General features: G+C 46.2%; 1 protein-coding gene across 1 annotated transcript in view; it reads left to right on the top strand.

The window, feature by feature from the left end:
• The window catches only part of DQX1 (DEAQ-box RNA dependent ATPase 1), an 82,226-nt gene that overhangs the window by 24,103 nt on the left and 38,856 nt on the right, over positions 1 to 19,267 (top strand). The window contains exons 2-3 of the mRNA XM_069744993.1: positions 10,444 to 10,732; positions 10,997 to 11,190. Coding sequence (XP_069601094.1) covers positions 10,481 to 10,732; positions 10,997 to 11,190 — 446 coding nt within the window. The 5' untranslated portion in view covers positions 10,444 to 10,480. The remainder of the gene's footprint in view (positions 1 to 10,443; positions 10,733 to 10,996; positions 11,191 to 19,267) is intronic.

The following is a 19,267-nucleotide window of genomic DNA, read 5'->3' on the forward strand; positions in this document are numbered from 1 at the left end:
ATCCGGCTTTTACTGTGTAAACCTTCTACCAGATCATTAATGAATATGTTGAAGAGAACAGGTCCCAATACTGACCCCTGCGGTACCCCACTGGTCACAGCGACCCAGTTAGAGACTATACCATTTATCACCACCCTCTGCTTTCTATCACTAAGCCAGTTACTAACCCATTTACACACATTTTCCCCCAGACCTTTTTGAATATTGGCACCACATTTGCTATGCGCCAGTCCTGCGGAACAGACCCCGTTGCTATAGAGTCCCTAAAAATAAGAAATAATGGTTTATCTATTACATTACTTAGTTCTCTTAGTACTCGTGGGTGTATGCCATCCGGACCCGGAGATTTATCTATTTTAATCTTATTTAGCCGGTTTCGCACCTCTTCTTGGGTTAGATTGGTGACCCTTAATATAGGGTTTTCATTGTTTCTTGGGATTTCACCTAGCATTTCATTTTCCACCGTGAATACCGTGGAGAAGAAGGTGTTTAATATGTTAGCTTTTTCCTCGTCATCTACAACCATTCTTTCCTCACTATTTTTTAAGGGGCCTACATTTTCAGTTTTTATTCTTTTACTATTGATATAGTTGAAGAACAGTTTGGGATTAGTTTTACTCTCCTTAGCAATGTGCTTCTCTGTTTCCTTTTTGGCAGCTTTAATTAGTTTTTTAGATAAAGTATTTTTCTCCCTATAGTTTTTTAGAGCTTCAATGGTGCCATCCTGCTTTAGTAGTGCAAATGCTTTCTTTTTACTGTTAATTGCCTGTCTTACTTCTTTGTTTAGCCACATTGGGTTTTTCCTATTTCTAGTCCTTTTATTCCCACAAGGTATAAACCGCTTACACTGCCTATTTAGGATGTTCTTACACATTTCCCATTTATTATCTGTATTCTTATTTCTGAGGATATTGTCCCAGTCTACCAGATTAAGGGCATCTCTAAGCTGGTCAAACTTTGCCTTCCTAAAGTTCAGTGTTTTTGTGACTCCCTGACAAGTCCCCCTAGTGAAAGACAGGTGAAACTGTACAATATTGTGGTCGCTATTTCCTAAATGCCCAACCACCTGCAGATTTGTTATTCTGTCAGGTCTATTAGATAGTATTAGGTCTAAAAGTGCTGCTCCTCTGGTTGGATTCTGCACCAATTGTGAAAGATAATTTTTCTTGGTTATTAGCAGAAACCTGTTGCCTTTATGGGTTTCACAGGTTTCTGTTTCCCAGTTAATATCCGGGTAGTTAAAGTCCCCCATAACCAGGACCTCATTATGGGTTGCAGCTTCATCTATCTGCTTTAGAAACCCACTTCCTGCTACACTGCTCCAAATACTCAGCAGTGAGGGACACTCACTTCAGGAGACTCTCACATCTCTTCCCAGACTTCATCACCATGAAGGAGGAAGAGAAAACATATATCCTGCTGGGAGAAGAAGAGAGAGCGGTGGAGATAGCAGCGCGGTATGTGAGCGAATGTCATAGACTGCGAGAAAGACAGCCATGATATGCTCATTATCCCCACAGTCCCCACCCATTATCCCCATAGCCACCACCCATTGTCCCCGCCCATTATCCCCACAGTCCCGCCCATTATCCCCACAGTCCCGCCCATTATCCCCACAGCCCCGCCCATTATCCCCGTAGTCCCCGCCCATTATCCCCACAGTCCCCGCCCATTTCCCCCACAGTCTCGCCCATTATCCCCGCAGTTCCCACCCCTTATCCCCAGTCCCCGCCCTTTATCCCCACAGTCCTCAACCATTGTCCCCACAGTCCCGCCCATTATCCCCACAGTTCCCACCCATTGTCCCCACAGTCCCGCCCATTATCCCCGCAGTTCCCACCCATTGTCCCCACTCATTATCCCCACCCATTGTCCCCACAGTCCCCACTCCCTGTTCCCTACTAGATACCAGATCTCATAATACACAGCCGTCCTGGAATTGCCCAGCAGGACCGGTATGAAGCTCCCACTGACACTGCAAACACAATGAACATGGAGCTCATCAACCACCAATCAAGTCATAATGATCCAAAAATATTTTAATAACAAAATAGTTTAAAAGACATTTAGTGACCTGTATCACAGAGGAGATGTCAGATCAGAGACCTCTGAATATGGGTACAGGTGCACCAAACAATGGCGTCACATCACAGACAGCAAAGCACAGGAAGAAACAATCACAGAATTAAAAAAAAGGAAGAAAGTTCTGTATAAAGTGACAGTGCAATAATCCATAATAAGGGGCAGCACACGCCCTCTTCCCACATAAGAAGAGCAGCCAAAGTGTCAGGAGCTGTTCCAGAGTCAGTGACCGCTCAATCAGGGCGGCCGGGGTCTCCATGAAGAGTTCTTACCCATGTCCACTACATCTTCCTTCCTACAGCTGACATTGGCCCCTGAGGAAGCTGTAGCGAAACGCGCGTAGGGGCGTGGGTACGCATCATGGACATGGGTAAGAACTCTTCATGGAGACCCCGGCCGCCCTATTGCCCTGATTGAGCGGTCACTGACTGTCACTTTATACAGACTTTATTTTTTAATTCTGTGATTGTTCCTTCCTGTGCTTTGCTGTCTGTGATGTGACGCCATTGTTTGGCGCACCTGTACCCATATTCAGAGGTCTCTAATCTGACATCTCCTCTGTGATACAGGTCACTGTCATGGATCCCTCTCCGTGGTGTCACGTGCCCGCTCTCAGCACGTGACTTGGGGTTGTGCCTGCAAGGGTTAATCTATCTCCCCTCCCTCTCTATCTCCCCTCTATCTCCCCTCTCTCAGCCCAGCAGTCAACCTCTGTCCTATGCTGTAATGGGAGCATAAATCACACACCAACCCAGGCCACACCCCGCTCATACGCGCTGCCACCACTCACCGAATACACAGGCGATGAGTCCCAGAAATATTAATACTAATAATGTCTACCACTCATAAGGATCACACACCTTAGGCTATGGATTCTTTTAGAACATTCAAGGTTTAACTTGTTAAAGTTTTATGCTTTAATACAAAAAGGTTCAGTGCTTACAGTAAGAAAAAGGTATAAAAATATGATAATAAGACCTACAACTATGCAAAACAGTATAAAATAACAGGAGAAAACTTACAGAAACGTCTAACTTTGTAGTCTGCTTTCTGCTCCCTGAGGGGGCGTGAATATGGAGTTGGTGGAACACATCAGCTTTGCTGCCCTCACATGTGAACACAATTCTATGTATACAGGCCTCATTTATAGCTTTTCTCTAGAGGTCAGATTTCTAGACCAGCCCCTCAAGTTAATATCATAATTGCTTGTTTTTGATTGGACCGCGGCCGCTCCCCCAATGAATATATTATTTGCTCTGAGATTCCCTGTGTAAAAGTTCTCACAGATAGATAGTGTCAGGCTGCAATTGATATCTCTCTTCAAAGAGCTAGGAGGTGTCAAATGTTTCCCTTTTTCTTAGTTCCCAGCAGGACCCTTTGGCGAGAGTGGAGACAGTAGTCTGCCTTCTCAGGATGTGTATGCTGTGACCTCTGTGAGGCCTGCAGTTTCAGGACAGATGTTCAACTACTGCTAGTTACACACATAACCCTAGACATACAGTACAGACCAAAAGTTTGGACACAACTTCTCATTTAAAGATTTTTCTGTATTTTCATGACTATGAAAATTGTACATTCACACTGAAGGCATCAAAACTATGAATTAACACATGTGGAATTATATACTTGACAAAAAAAGTGTGAAACAACTGAAATTCTGTCTTATATTCTAGGTTCTTCAAAGTAGCCACCTTTTGCTTTGATGACTGCTTTGCACAATCTTGGCATTCTCTTGATGAGCTTCATGAGGTAGTCACCGTGAATGGTCTTCCAACAATCTTGAAGGAGTTCCCAGAGATGCTTAGCACTTGTTGGCCCTTTTGCCTTCACTCTGCGGTCCAGCTCACCCCAAACCATCTCGATTGGGTTCAGGTCTGGTGACGGTGGAGGCCAGGTCATCTGGCGTAGCCCCCATCACTCTCCTTCTTGGTCAAATAGCCCTTACACAGCCTGGAGGTGTTTGGGGTCATTGTCCTGTTGAAAAATAAATGATGGTCCAACTAAATGCAAACCGGATGGAATAGCATGCCGCTGCAAGATGCTGTGGTAGCCATGCTGGTTCACTATGCCTTCAATTTTGAATAAATCCCCAACAGTGTCACCAGCAAAGCCCCCCCACACCATCACACCTCCTCCTCCATGCTTCACGGTGGGAACCAGGCATGTAGAGTCCATCTGTTCACCTTTACTGTGTCGCTCAAAGACACGGTGGTTGGAACCAAAGATCTCAAATTTGGGCTCATCAGACCAAAGCACAGATTTCCACTGGATTAATGTCCATTCATTGTGTTCTTTAGCCCAAACAAGTCTCTTCTGCTTGTTGCCTGTCCTTAGCAGTGGTTTCCTAGCAGCTATTTTACCATGAAGGCTGCTGCACAGTCTCCTCTTAACAGTTGTTGTAGAGATGTGTCTGCTGCTAGATCTCTGTGTGGCATTGACCTGGTCTCTAATCTGAGCTGCTGTTAACCTGCGATTTCTGAGGCTGGTGACTCGGATAAACTTATCCTCAGAAGCAGAGGTGACTCTTGGTCTTCCTTTCCTGGGGCGGTCCTCATGTGAGCCAGATTCTTTGTAGCGCTTGATGGTTTTTTTTCCACTGCACTTGGGGACACTTTCAAAGTTTTCCCAATTTTTCGGACTGACTGACCTTCATTTCTTAAAGTAATGATGGCCTCTCGTTTTTCTTTACTTAGCTGCTTTTTTCTTGCCATAATACAAATTCTAACAGTCTATTCAGTAGGACTATCAGCTGTGTATCCACCAGACTTCTGCTCAACACAACTGATGGTCCCAACCTCGTTTATAAGGCAAGAAATCCCACTTATTAAACTTGACAGGGCACACATGTGAAGTGAGAACCATTCCCGGTGACTACCTCTTGAAGCTCATCAAGAGAATGCCAAGAGTGTGCAACGCAGTCATCAAAGTAAAAGCTGGCTACTTTGAAGAACCTAGAATATAAGACATAATTTCAGCTGTTTCACACTTTTTTGTTAAGTATATAATTCCACATGTGTTAATTCAGTTTTGACGCCTTCAGTGTGAATGTACAATTTTCATAGTCATGAAAATACAGAAAAATCTTTAAATGAGAAGGTGTGTCCAAACTTTCGGTCTGTGCTGTATGTCACTACACACATATAGATATATACATATTTCACCACAGACACTAATTGTCTTTTTAAACTATTTTGTTATTAAAATACTTTTTGATCATGATTTGATTGGGGCTGCACGGTGGCTCAGTGGTTAGCATTGTACGGTGGCTCAGTGGTTAGCACTACAACCTTGCAGCGCTGGAGTCCTGGGTTCAAATCCCACCAAGGACAACATCTGCAAAGAGTTTGTATGTTCTCCCCGTGTTTGCGTGGGTTTCCTCCGGGTTCTCCAGTTTCCTCCCACATTCCAAAGACATACTGATAGGGAATTTAGATTGTGAGCCCCAATGGGACAGCGATGATAATGTGTGCAAACTGTAAAGCGCTGCGGAATATGTTAGCACTGTATAAAAATAAAGATTATTGTTGGCGGTTGATAAGCTCCATGTTTGTGTCCCCTGTTCCTGTCCCCTGTATACGTGCTTTGGCAAAACTACCATTTATTTGGTCCTGCCAGTAAAGCTTGATTGAATTTGAGATATATATATATATATAATGAATTTCATGGAGAAAAGTGGAACGGCTCTAGGTTACAGCTGCAGGTTCCTGTGGCTGCAGCAGCAATATCAGGTGGCATCTTGCACTGGCTTTGTGGTGCTCAACATTGATTAGCAGTCCAAGAGCAACATATACAAAGAAAGAAGAAACGTGGCGCTCACCAGCTTGTGCTGCCATAAAAAAGTCCTTTATTGCGTGGACTGAGGACATCGTAATAACAGCTGCAGGACCCATTGAAGCGCAGTCCGCGCGAAACGGCCGTCGTCCTCGGTCACCTTGCACCCTCGCTTATACCTGCAGCTGTTATGTCCTCAGTCCACGCTATGGCGCAATATCGCAGCACAAGCTGGTGAGTGCCACATTTTCTTCTTTCTTTGAGATATATATATATATATATATATATATATATATATATATATATACTGTATACACCTCCCCAGTTATATGTGGACATACACGAGCTTCTCACAAAATTAGAATATCTTAAAGTGAATTTCTTTCGCTTCTTCATTACATAAAGTGAATCTCATATATGCTATAGTCATTACACACAGTGATCTATTTCACGTGTTTATTTCTGTTAATGACAAAAGTCATTATCTCAGTAAATTAGAATACTTTATAACACCAGCTTGAAAAATTATTGTAAAATCCGAAATGTTGTCCTACTGAAATGTCTGTTCAGTAAATGCCCTCAATACTTGGTCGCGGCTCCTTTTGCATTAATTACTGCATCAATGCGGCGTGGCATGGAGGCGATCAGCCTGTGGCTGCTGGGGGGTTATGGAAGCCCAGGTTGCTTTGATCGCAGCCTTCAGCTCGTCTGCATTGTTTGGTCTGGTGTCTCATCTTCCTCTTGACAATACTCCGTAGATTCTCTATGGAGAGTTTGCTGCCAATCCAGCCCAGTGACACTGTTGTTTTTACATTATGCATTGGCACTTTTGGCCGTGTGGACAGGTGACAAGTCCTGCTGGAGAATGACATTTCCAAAAAGCTTGTCGGCAGAGGGAAGCATGAAGGACTCTACAATGTCCTGGTAGACGGCTGCGCTGACTTTGGTCTTGATAAATACATTGTAATGAGAATATTTGGAGCTAGAGTGACCCGAGTACTGGTCTGGTTAGATAGATAAGCTCACAGCGTATGTAATCATAGGATGAGGCTCTTGAACATAGATTCAGTTATATCATATGAAGTGTGCAATAAACGCCCTATATATACTCGATAAGGAGTCCCAGAACAAATAGGGCTATAGCTTAATAGAGAACATTACCTGCTGGCAGAGTAGAATGCAGTGAGCACAAAAAGACGGGGACCAGATACCATGGAGAGACCCCCTCACCCCAACGCACGTTTCGCCCTAGCTTCTTCTGGGGAGGAGAGGTGAGCAGAGGCACAAGATGGTGCGGGATGAGGTAAGGTGGCATCTGGAAGTGTCAGCTGTCTGGAACTTGCGGCATATGCGGTGCTTGTCCAACTCCTAGGTACAGTTCACTTCTGGCGAACGCTCGTTGGAACGCACGCTGGATCGCATGTGCAGCCAATATCGATATGCTCTCCATGTCCTGGGGGTGGTTGACTGTTGTCCCTGAAGGCCGGCAGTGGATATGCTTGCTAGGTTTCAGTGGCGGGTGGCTGTTGTCCCTGGGCTGGCAGTGGATATTCTCTCCATCCATGTCCCGGGATGGGGGCTGTTGTTCCTGGAGACAGGCAGTGGATATGGTCTCCATGTCCTGGAGGTGGTGCTTTTGTCCCTGAACACAGGCAGTAGACATGCTCTCCATGTCCCGGGGTGGGGCTGTTGTCCTTAGGGGGCCGGCAGTAGATATGCTTTCTAGGTTCGGGAATGGGACTGTTGTCCCTGGGTACAGGAAGTAGAGATGCTCTCTACGTACGTGAGGGTGGGACTGTTGTCCTTAGGGGGCCGGCAGTAGATATGCTCTCTAGGTTCGGGGAATGGGACTGTTGTCCCTGAGTACAGGCAATAGATATGCTCTCTAGGATCGGGGGTGGTGCTGTTGTCGCTGGGTACAGGCAATAGATATGCTCTCTAGGTTCGGGGAATGTGACTGTTGTCCCTGGGTACAGGCAGTAGATATGCTCTCTAGGATCGGGGGTGGTGCTGTTGTTCCTGGGTACAGGCAGTAGATATGCTCTCTAGGATCGGGGGTGGTGCTGTTGTTCCTGGGTACAGGCAGTGGATATGCTCTCTAGGTTTGGGGGGTGGGGCTGTTGTCCCTGAGTACAGGCAGTGGATATGCTCTCTAGGATCGGGGGTGGTGCTGTTGTCCCTGGGTACAGGCAGTAGATATGCTCTCTAGGATCGGGGGTGGTGCTGTTGTCCCTGGGTACAGGCAATAGATATGCTCTCTAGGATCGGGGGTGGTGCTGTTGTCCCTGGGTACAGGCAGTAGATATGCTCTCTAGGATCGGGGGTGGTGCTGTGGTCCCTGGGTACAGGCAGTGGATATTGTCTCTAGGTTTGGGGGGTGGGGCTGTTGTCCCTGAGTACAGGCAGTGGATATGCTCTCTAGGTTTGGGGGGTGGGGCTGTTGTCCCTGAGTACAGGCAGTAGATATGCTCTCTAGGTTCAGGGGGTGGTGCTGTTGTCCCTGAGTACAGGCAGTAGATATGCTCTCTAGGTTCGGGGGGTGGGGCTGTTGTCCCTGAGTGCAGGCAGTGGATATGCTCTCTAGGATCGGGGGTGGTGCTGTTGTCCCTGGGGACAGGCAGTAGATATGCTCTCTAGGATCGGGGGGTGGGGCTGTTGTCCCTGAGTGCAGGCAGTGGATATGCTCTTTAGGTTTGGGGGGTGGGGCTGTTGTCCCTGGGTACAGGCAGTAGATATGTTCTCTACGTTCGGGGGGGTGGGGCAGTTGTTCCTGGGTACAGGCAGTGGATATGTTCTCTATGTTTGGGGGTAGGGGCTGTTGTCCCTGGGTACAGGCAGTGGATATGCTCTCTAGTTCTGTGGGGGTGGGGCTGTTGTCCCTGGGTACAGGCAGTAGATATGCTCTCTAGTTCTGTGGGGGTGGGACTGTTGTCCCTGTGGGCCGGCAGTGGATATCCTCTCTAGTTCTGTGGAGGTGGGGCTGTTGTCCCTGGGTACAGGCAGTAGATATGCTCTCTAGGTTTGGGGGTGGGGCTGTTGTCCCTGGGTACAGGCAGTGGATATGCTCTCTAGTTCTGTGGGGGTGGGACTGTTGTCCCTGTGGGCCGGCAGTGGATATCCTCTCTAGTTCTGTGGGGGTGGGGCTGTTGTCCCTGAGTACAGGTAGTAGATATGCTCTCTAGGTTTGGGGGTGGGGCTGTTGTCCCTGGGTACAGGCAGTGGATATGCTCTCTAGTTCTGTGGGGGTGGGACTGTTGTCCCTGTGGGCCGGCAGTGGATATGCTCTCTAAGTCCGGGGGATAGGGCTGTTGTCCTGGGTACAGGCAGTGGATATTCTCTCTAGGTCCGTGGGGTGGGACCGTTGTCCCTGGGGGGCAGCAGTAGATATGCTCTCTTGACCTTGGGGGGGGTGTGCTCTTGTCTTTGCGGACAGGCAGTGGATATGCTCTCTAGGTCTGGGGAGTGGGGCTTTTGGCCCTGGTTAAAGGCAGTAGATATGCTCTCTAGGATCTGGGGTTGCGACTGTTGTTCCTGGGTACAGGCAGTGGATATGCTCTCTAGGTCCGTGAGGGTGGGATTGTTGTCTCTTGGGGGCCGGCAGTAGATATGCGCTCTAGGTTCGGGGAGTGGGACTGTTGTCCCTAGGTACAGGCGGTAGATATTCTCTCCATCCATGTCCCGGGATGGGGCTGTTGTTCCTGGAGACAGGCAGTGGATATGGTCTCCATGTCCTGGAGGTGGTGCTTTTGTCCTTGAGCACAGGCAGTAGACATGCTCTCCATGTCCCGGGGTGGGGCTGTTGTTCCTGGGGACAGACAGTAGATATGCTCTCTAGGTTTGGGGGTGGGGTTGTTGTCCCTGGGTACAGGAAGTAGATATGCTCTCTAGGTACGTGAGGGTGGGACTGTTGTCCCTGGGGGACCAGCAGTAGATATGCTCTCTAGGTTCGGGGAATGGGACTGTTGTCCCTGGGTACAGGAAGTAGAGATGCTCTCTAGGTACGTGAGGGTGGGACTGTTGTCCTTAGGGGGCCGGCAGTAGATACGCTCTCTAGGTTCGGGGAATGGGACTGTTGTCCCTGGGTACAGGCAATAGATATGCTCTCTAGGATCGGGGGTGGTGCTGTTGTTCCTGGGGATAGGCAGTGGATATGCTCTCTAGGTTCGGGGGTGGGGCTGTTGTCCCTGGGTACAGGCAGTGGATATGTTCTCTTGGTCCGGGAAGGTGGGACTGTTGTCTCTGTGGTCAGGCAGTGGATATGCTCTATAGGTCTGGGGGGTGGGTGCTCTTGTCCCTGGGGTCCGGCAGTAGATATGCTCTCTAGGTCCGGGGGGTGTGCTCTTGTCCCTGGGGGCCACCAGTAGTTATGCTCTCTAGGTCCAGGGGGTGGGGCTGTTGTCCTTGGGGGCCGCCAGTAGTTATACTCTTTAGGTCCAGGGGGTGGGGCTGTTGTCCCTGGGGGCCGGCAGTAGTTAAGCTCTCTAGGTACAGGGGGGTGGGACTGTTGTTCCTGGGGACAGACCGTGGATATGCTCTCTGGGTTGGAGGGTAGTTACATTTGTCACTCGCTCTTGCTCTCCGTGTCTCTAGGGTCTGTAGCTTCTATGTTGGATGTATCTTGGATCGTATGGAGCCCGCAGGTGTCTCGTCAGAGGATCGGCCACCAGCAGAGGAGGATGTTCTTTCGGATGAGCCACATCGAGACGAACTAGAGCAGAACCCGTTTGATGGTCTCCCATTCTCCTCTCGGTATTACCAGCTGCTCGCCGGGCGGCGTTCCTTGGCCATATGGAGCGTGAAGTACCAGTTCATGGAGAGTCTTCAGGGCAGTCACATTGTCTTGGTGTGTGCTGAACCCGGCACTGGCAAAAGTACACAGGTAAGTCATCTCCTGTAATTGCATCCAAAGCTGCGAATACTTAGACCACAGGACCTCTCCTCTCCCCTGCCTCCAGCAGAGCTGGTGTGGAGCAGGTGCCTGAAATGCATTATGGGGCATGGGGAGAAAGCATTGCTTACCATGCAGCTCTGGCTGTGACTGGAGCATTCAGTGTTTTGAATGCAGCTTTGGATGTGAGTGGAGCTGTGTCTCTAGGAGGAGCCCAAGTGTGGTCTCTGAGGTGATGTGGTTTGTGCCCGGCAGGTGCCGCAATGGTGCGCGGAGTACGCCCTGTCTCTGCAGTTCCGTGAGGGCTGTGTCATCTGCTCCCAGCCTTACCCTACTGCTGCCTTCAGCCTGGCCCTCAGGGTGGCGGACGAGATGGACCTGAATGTGGGTCACGAGGTCGGGTTCTCCATTCCATACGAGGACTGCTCTTCTGCCAACACCATCCTCAGGTATGGAGGGTTTTTGAGAGCACGGGGAGGTAACAAGGAATGAGAGAATGTCAGCCGGAGGTTTGGGTTGGAGCTAGGCCTTTGGTTACGTTTGTTAGGGTTGGAGCTAGGCCTTTGGTTACGTTTGTTAGGAGATAGGCTCTTGTTTAGGTGTGGGGCAAAGGATGGATGTCTCGAAACAGCCAGGGGATCACGCAGATATTCCACCGCTGCCACCAATTGTCAGGACAATGCATGCGATTGATTGATGGACGAGGCCGCGTCGTCATTGTGATCTTCCCAGTGAACATATAGTTTAGCTACACGTCCGATCCAATACATGGAATATATGTATACTTCGGTACAGTCACTGCCAGCTCCACAATAACCAAAGAAAAACTACTCACTGCCACCACCAATCGTTTATACCGGCCTATTGGACACTCGTTACAGGCAGCGTATGTCTTCAGGGTGCGGTTTACAGAGCAAGAGGAACAGAGCTATTACATTTTAGATATTTAATCCAAAAAATAGAGTTCACAAAATATGTTACAAAAGGGGAACATACAATACAGTCTATACAATTGCAGACAAACCAAAGAAAATTACTAGTCCGGGTGCCATTGATATGGCGCGGAGGGGAGCGCTCCTATTGGAAACCGGCGCAGTCCTACAGCGAGCTGTATCTCCCAGCACTGAACAATGATGCTAACTCAGAATCTGCTGGTATTAGAGGGTGCGCCCACATACCGCCCCTGGGTGACCTCAGAGGAGGCTGGTCAATTTGGTGCAGCCAGGTCACAAAAAATTAGGGGATCCACAACTTTCCGGATATCTTCCCATCTGGTGGTCCCAGGCGAGAGATATTAATACTATATTTCCCATCATGAGTTTAGCTTTCTATAGATGGGAAACACGAGATAGATAATGTTATTAGTGGTGAGTGAGTCTACTCGTTGCTCGGGTTTTCGAGAGCACGCTCAGGTGGTCTCCGAATATTTGGGACTGCTCGGAGATTTAGTTTTCTTCGCCTAAAAAATACTCTGAGGCCACCCGAGCAAGCTCGAGAAAACCTGAGCAACAAGTCCACTCGCTCGTCACTAGATGTTATCCATCTGTCCGATATTAGTTCGGGGCTGATGCGCAGACCGCCCAGTAAATGCGTTACATTCACCACTTTGTCACAACGCCAAAAATATGTCTCCCATAACTGTAGGAAAAAACATAAAGCTCCCCCTTACCAATGTAGGCAGGATGCAGCAGACCCCTATGATAAAGGCGGGGGCAGCACAGGTGCAAAATACTGCTGGAGCCACCGCTCACCCCCCAATCTCCTCCCATTCTCCTCTTATCTTTCCGTATTATAATATACAGTGGGGCAAAAAAGTATTTTTGGGAGAATCTCCTATGGTCTGATGAAACCAAACTGGAACTGTTTGGTAGAAACACAACTTGTCGTGTTTGGAGGAAAAAGAATACTGAGTTCCATCCATCAAACACCATACCTACTGTAAAGCATGGTGGTGGAAACATCATGCTTTGGGGCTGTTTCTCTGCAAAGGGGCCAGGACGACTGATCCGGGTACATGAAAGAATGAATGGGGCCATGTATCGTGAGATTTTGAGTGCAAACCTCCTTCCATCAGCAAGGGCATTGAAGATGAAACGTGGCTGGGTCTTTCAACATGACAATGATCCAAAGCACACCGCCAGGGCAACAAAGGAGTGGCTTCGTAAGAAGCATTTCAAGGTCCTGGAGTGGCCTAGCCAGTCTCCAGATCTCAACCCTATAGAAAACCTTTGGAGGGAGTTGAAAGTCCGTATTGCCAAGCGAAAAGCCAAAAACATCACTGCTCTAGAGGAGATCTGCATGGAGGAATGGGCCAACATACCAACAACAGTGTGTGGCAACCTTGTGAAGACTTACAGAAAACGTTTGACCTCTGTCATTGCCAACAAAGGATATATTACAAAGTATTGAGATGAAATTTTGTTTCTGACCAAATACTTATTTTCCACCATAATATGCAAATAAAATGTTAAAAAAACAGACAATGTGATTTTCTGGATTTTTTTTTTTCAGTTTGTCTCCCATAGTTGAGGTCTACCTATGATGTAAATTACAGACGCCTCTCATCTTTTTAAGTGGTGGAACTTGCACTATTGCTGACTGACTAAATACATTTTTGCCCTACTGTAAATCAAGGAAATAATTTGAAAACAAACTCCCAATTCATGGAGGGGGCGGCCGGGTCGTGTTAACCGTGCACACAGATGGAGCTTGTGTAGGGCGCCAGTCACATGTACGAGTGATGCATCTATCTGTAGGATGGTGGGGTGCACTTATATAGTGCTGGGGGTAGACCACCTGATCCAATAGTATGGGCATCATCAATGGCTGGAAGCCAGACACATTATATGTATGTATTACATAGTAACATAGTAACATAGTTAGTAAGGCCGAAAAAAGACATTTGTCCATCCAGTTCAGCCTATATTCCATCATAATAAATCCCCAGATCTACGTCCTTCTACAGAACCTAATAATTGTATGATACAATATTGTTCTGCTCCAGGAAGACATCCAGGCCTCTCTTGAACCCCTCGACTGAGTTCGCCATCACCACCTCCTCAGGCAAGCAATTCCAGATTCTCACTGCCCTAACAGTAAAGAATCCTCTTCTATGTTGGTGGAAAAACCTTCTCTCCTCCAGACGCAAAGAATGCCCCCTTGTGCCCGTCACCTTCCTTGGTATAAACAGATCCTCAGCGAGATATTTGTATTGTCCCCTTATATACTTATACATGGTTATTAGATCGCCCCTCAGTCGTCTTTTTTCTAGACTAAATAATCCTAATTTCGCTAATCTATCTGGGTATTGTAGTTCTCCCATCCCCTTTATTAATTTTGTTGCCCTCCTTTGTACTCTCTCTAGTTCCATTATATCCTTCCTGAGCACCGGTGCCCAAAACTGGACACAGTACTCTATGTGCGGTCTAACTAGGGATTTGTACAGAGGCAGTATAATGCTCTCATCATGTGTATCCAGACCTCTTTTAATGCACCCCATGATCCTGTTTGCCTTGGCAGCTGCTGCCTGGCACTGGCTGCTCCAGGTAAGTTTATCATTAACTAGGATCCCCAAGTCCTTCTCCCTGTCAGTTTTACCCAGTGGTTTCCCGTTCAGTGTGTAATGGTGATATTGATTCCTTCTTCCCATGTGTATAACCTTACATTTATCATTGTTAAACCTCATCTGCCACCTTTCAGCCCAAGTTTCCAACTTATCCAGATCCATCTGTAGCAGAATACTATCTTCTCTTGTATTAACTGCTTTACATAGTTTTGTATCATCTGCAAATATCGATATTTTACTGTGTAAACCTTCTACCAGATCATTAATGAATATGTTGAAGAGAACAGGTCCCAATACCGACCCCTGCGGTACCCCACTGGTCACAGCGACCCAGTTAGAGACTATACCATTTATAACCACCCTCTGCTTTCTATCACTAAGCCAGTTACTAACCCATTTACACACATTTTCCCCCAGACCAAGCATTCTCATTTTGTGTACCAACCTCTTGTGCGGCACGGTATCAAACGCTTTGGAAAAATCGAGATATACCACGTCCAATGACTCACCGTGGTCCAGTCTATAGCTTACCTCTTCATAAAAACTGATTAGATTGGTTTGACAGGAGCGATTTCTCATAAACCCATGCTGATATGGAGTTAAACAGTTATTCTCATTGAGATAATCCAGAATAACATCCCTCAGAAACCCTTCAAATATTTTACCAACAATAGAGGTTAGACTTACTGGCCTATAATTTCCAGGTTCACTTTTAGAGCCCTTTTTGAATATTGGCACCACATTTGCTATGCGCCAATCCTGCGGAACAGACCCTGTCGCTATAGAGTCCCTAAAAATAAGAAATAATGGTTTATCTATTACATTACTTAGTTCTCTTAGTACTCGTGGGTGTATGCCATCCGGACCCGGAGATTTATCTATTTTAATCTTATTTAGCCGGTTTCGCACCTCTTCTTGGGTTAGATTGGTGACCCTTAATATAGGGTTTTCATTGTTTCTTGGGATTTCACCTAGCATTTCATTTTCCACCGTGAATACCGTGGAGAAGAAGGTGTTTAATATGTTAGCTTTTTCCTCGTCATCTACAACCATTCTTTCCTCACTATTTTTTAAGGGGCCTACATTTTCAGTTTTTATTCTTTTACTATTGATATAGTTGAAGAACAGTTTGGGATTAGTTTTACTCTCCTTAGCAATGTGCTTCTCTGTTTCCTTTTTGGCAGCTTTAATTAGTTTTTTAGATAAAGTATTTTTCTCCCTATAGTTTTTTAGAGCTTCAATGGTGCCATCCTGCTTTAGTAGTGCAAATGCTTTCTTTTTACTGTTAATTGCCTGTCTTACTTCTTTGTTTAGCCACATTGGGTTTTTCCTATTTCTAGTCCTTTTATTCCCACAAGGTATAAACCGCTTACACTGCCTATTTAGGATGTTCTTAAACATTTCCCATTTATTATCTGTATTCTTATTTCTGAGGATATTGTCCCAGTCTACCAGATTAAGGGCATCTCTAAGCTGGTCAAACTTTGCCTTCCTAAAGTTCAATGTTTTTGTGACTCCCTGACAAGTCCCCCTAGTGAAAGACAGGTGAAACTGTACAATATTGTGGTCGCTATTTCCTAGATGCCCGACCACCTGCAGATTTGTTATTCTGTCAGGTCTATTAGATAGTATTAGGTCTAAAAGTGCTGCTCCTCTGGTTGGATTCTGCACCAATTGTGAAAGATAATTTTTCTTGGTTATTAGCAGAAACCTGTTGCCTTTATGGGTTTCACAGGTTTCTGTTTCCCAGTTAATATCCGGGTAGTTAAAGTCCCCCATAACCAGGACCTCATTATGGGTTGCAGCTTCATCTATCTGCTTTAGAAGTAGACTTTCCATGCTTTCTGTTATATTTGGGGGTTTGTAACAGACCCCAATGAGAATTTTGTTACCATTTTTCCCTCCATGAATTTCAACCCATATGGACTCGACATCCTCATTCCCTTCGCTAATATCCTCCCTTAAAGTGGACTTTAGACAAGACTTTACATAGAGACAAACCCCTCCTCCTCTCCGATTTTTACGATCCTTTCTAAACAGACTGTAACCCTGTAAGTTAACTGCCCAGTCATAGCTTTCATCTAACCATGTCTCGGTTATTCCCACTATGTCAAAGTTACCTGTAGATATTTCTGCTTCTAGTTCTTCCATCTTGTTTGTCAGGCTTCTGGCGTTTGCGAGCATGCAGTTTAGAGGATTTTGTTTTGTTCCAATCTCCTCACTGTGGATTGTTTTAGAAATGTTCTTACCTCCCTTCTGAGTATGTTTTCCTGGGTCGTCTTTGTTCGAGTCTAATGTTTTTCTTCCCGTCCCCTCTTCTTCTAGTTTAACGCCCTCCTGATGAGTGTAGCGAGTCTTCTGGCGAATGTGTGTTTCCCAGGTTTGTTTAGGTGTAGTCCGTCTCTGGCGAGGAGTCCATCATACCAGTAATTCACACCGTGGTCCAGGAATCCAAATCCTTGTTGTCTGCACCATCGTCTTAGCCAGTTGTTTGCATCAAGGATCCTGTTCCATCTCCTGGTGCCATGCCCGTCTACTGGAAGGATAGAAGAAAAAACTACCTGTGCATCCAGTTCCTTTACTTTCTTCCCCAACTCTTCAAAGTCCTTGCAGATTGTCGGTAGGTCCTTCCTTGCCGTGTCATTGGTGCCAACATGTATCAGAAGAAATGGGTGGACGTCCTTGGAGCTGAAGAGCTTTGGTATCCTATCGGTCACATCCTTGATCATCGCACCTGGAAGGCAGCATACTTCTCTTGCAGTTATGTCCGGTCTGTATGTGTGTGATTGTATGTATGTATTGTACAGTACAGATCAAAAGTTTGGACACCTAATTTAAAGATTTTTCTGTATTTTCATGGCTATGAAAATTGTACATTCGCACTGAAGGCATCAAAACTATGAATTAACACATGTGGAATTATATACTTAACAAAAAAGTGTGAAACAACTGAAAATGTCTTATATTCTAGGTTCTACAAAGTAGCCACCTTTTGCTTTGACTGCTTTGCACACTCTTGGCATTCTCTTGATGAGCTTCAGGAGGTAGTCATTGGGAATGGTCTTCCAACAATCTTGAAGGAGTTCCCAGAGATGCTTAGCACTTGTCGGCCCTTTTGCCTTCACTCTGCGGTCCAGCTCACCCCAAACCATCTCGATTGGGTTCAGGTCTGGTGACTGTGGAGGCCAGGTCATCTGGCGTAGCCCCCATCACTCTCCTTCTTGGTCAAATAGCCCTTACACAGCCTGGAGGTGTTTGGGGTCATTGTCCTGTTGAAAAATAAATGATGGTCCAACTAAACACAAACCGGATGGAATAGCATGCCGCTGCAAGATGCTGTGGTAGACATGCTGGTTCAGTATGCCTTCAAGTTTGAATAAATCCCCAACAGTGTCACCAGCAAAGCACCCCCCACACCATCACACCTCCTCCTCCATGCTTCATGGTGGGAACCAGGCATGTAGAGTCCATCCGTTCACCTTTTCTGTGTCGCACAAAGACACGGTGGTTGGAACCAAAGATCTCAAATTTGGACTCATCAGACCAAAGCACAGATTTCCACTTGTCTAGTGTCCATTCCTTGTGTTCTTTAGCCCAAACAAGTCTCTTCTTCTTGTTGCCTGTCCTTAGCAGTGGTTTCCTAGCAGCTATTTTACCATGAAGGCCTGCTGCACAAAGTCTCCTCTTTAACAGTTGTTGTAGAGATGTGTCTGCTGCTAGAACTCTGTGTGGCATTGACCTGGTCTCTAATCTAAGCTGCTTTTAACCTGCGATTTCTGAGGCTGGTGACTCGGATAAACTTATCCTCAGAAGCAGAGGTGACTCTTGGTCTTCCTTTCCTGGGGCGGTCCTCATGTGAGCCAGTTTCTTTGTAGCACTTGTTGGTTTTTGCCACTGCACTTGGGGACACTTTCAAAGTTTTCCCAATTTTTCAGACTGACTGACCTTCATTTCTTAAAGTAATGATGGCCTCTCGTTTTTCATTTCTTAGCTGCTTTTTTCTTGCCATAATACAAATTCTAACAGTCTATTCAGTAGGACTATCAGCTGTGTATCCACCAGACTTCTGCACAACACAACTGATGGTCCCAAACCCATTTATAAGGCAAGAAATCCCACTTATTCAACCTGACAGGGCACACCTGTGAAGTGGAAACCATTCCTGGTGACTACCTCTTGGAGCTCATCAAGAGAATGCCAAGAGTGTGAAAAGCAGTCATCAAAGCAAAAGGTGGCTACTGTGAAGAACCTAGAGTATAACACATAATTTCAGTTGTTTCACACTTTTTTGTTAAGTATATAATTCCACGTTAATTCATAGTTTTGATGCCTTCAGTGTGAATGTACAATTTTATAGTCATGAAAATACAGAAAAATCTTTCAATGAGAAGGTGTCCAAACTTTGTCTGTACTGTATGTACAATACAATTACAAATAAAATGGGATTAAAGTTGAAAAACCACATTTCGTGGCTGACCGTGTGCTGTGGAGGATGAGCGAGCATATATCCAGATGCATCACACCCCTGTCTGTCAGCTAGACCCCCAGACAAAGACACGTGAAGACTGCTGCTTCACTCACTTATTGCCCAGCCTAAAACCAAGGCACTCCCCCTGTGGTGACCTCACTTATAGGCTAAATCCTCCCCTTTTCTTAGAGTTATGGCACCCATTTTTATGCCTAGCTCGCTGTACGAACCTCGTATATGTAAGACACTATAATCAGGAGGTGCACCACATCGGGACGATTCTTTTACGTGTAAACACAGCGTAGTTACTGACCCGCTTATGGAGAAACCCGCTCCTTGCGCTCATTGGGTTTAGCTTCTAGCGATTTCAGGGAGTTATAGATCCCGTGATGGACATCCAGAATATATAATCCTTATATCTCTAGCCCTGATCGGTGCCGCTATATATAACCTTAAAAGAACAATAGAAGCTCATGGTTTCTATACCAGTTTT

Source organism: Ranitomeya imitator, chromosome 1 (assembly GCF_032444005.1).
Source record: "Ranitomeya imitator isolate aRanImi1 chromosome 1, aRanImi1.pri, whole genome shotgun sequence".
NCBI lineage: Eukaryota > Metazoa > Chordata > Amphibia > Anura > Dendrobatidae > Ranitomeya > Ranitomeya imitator.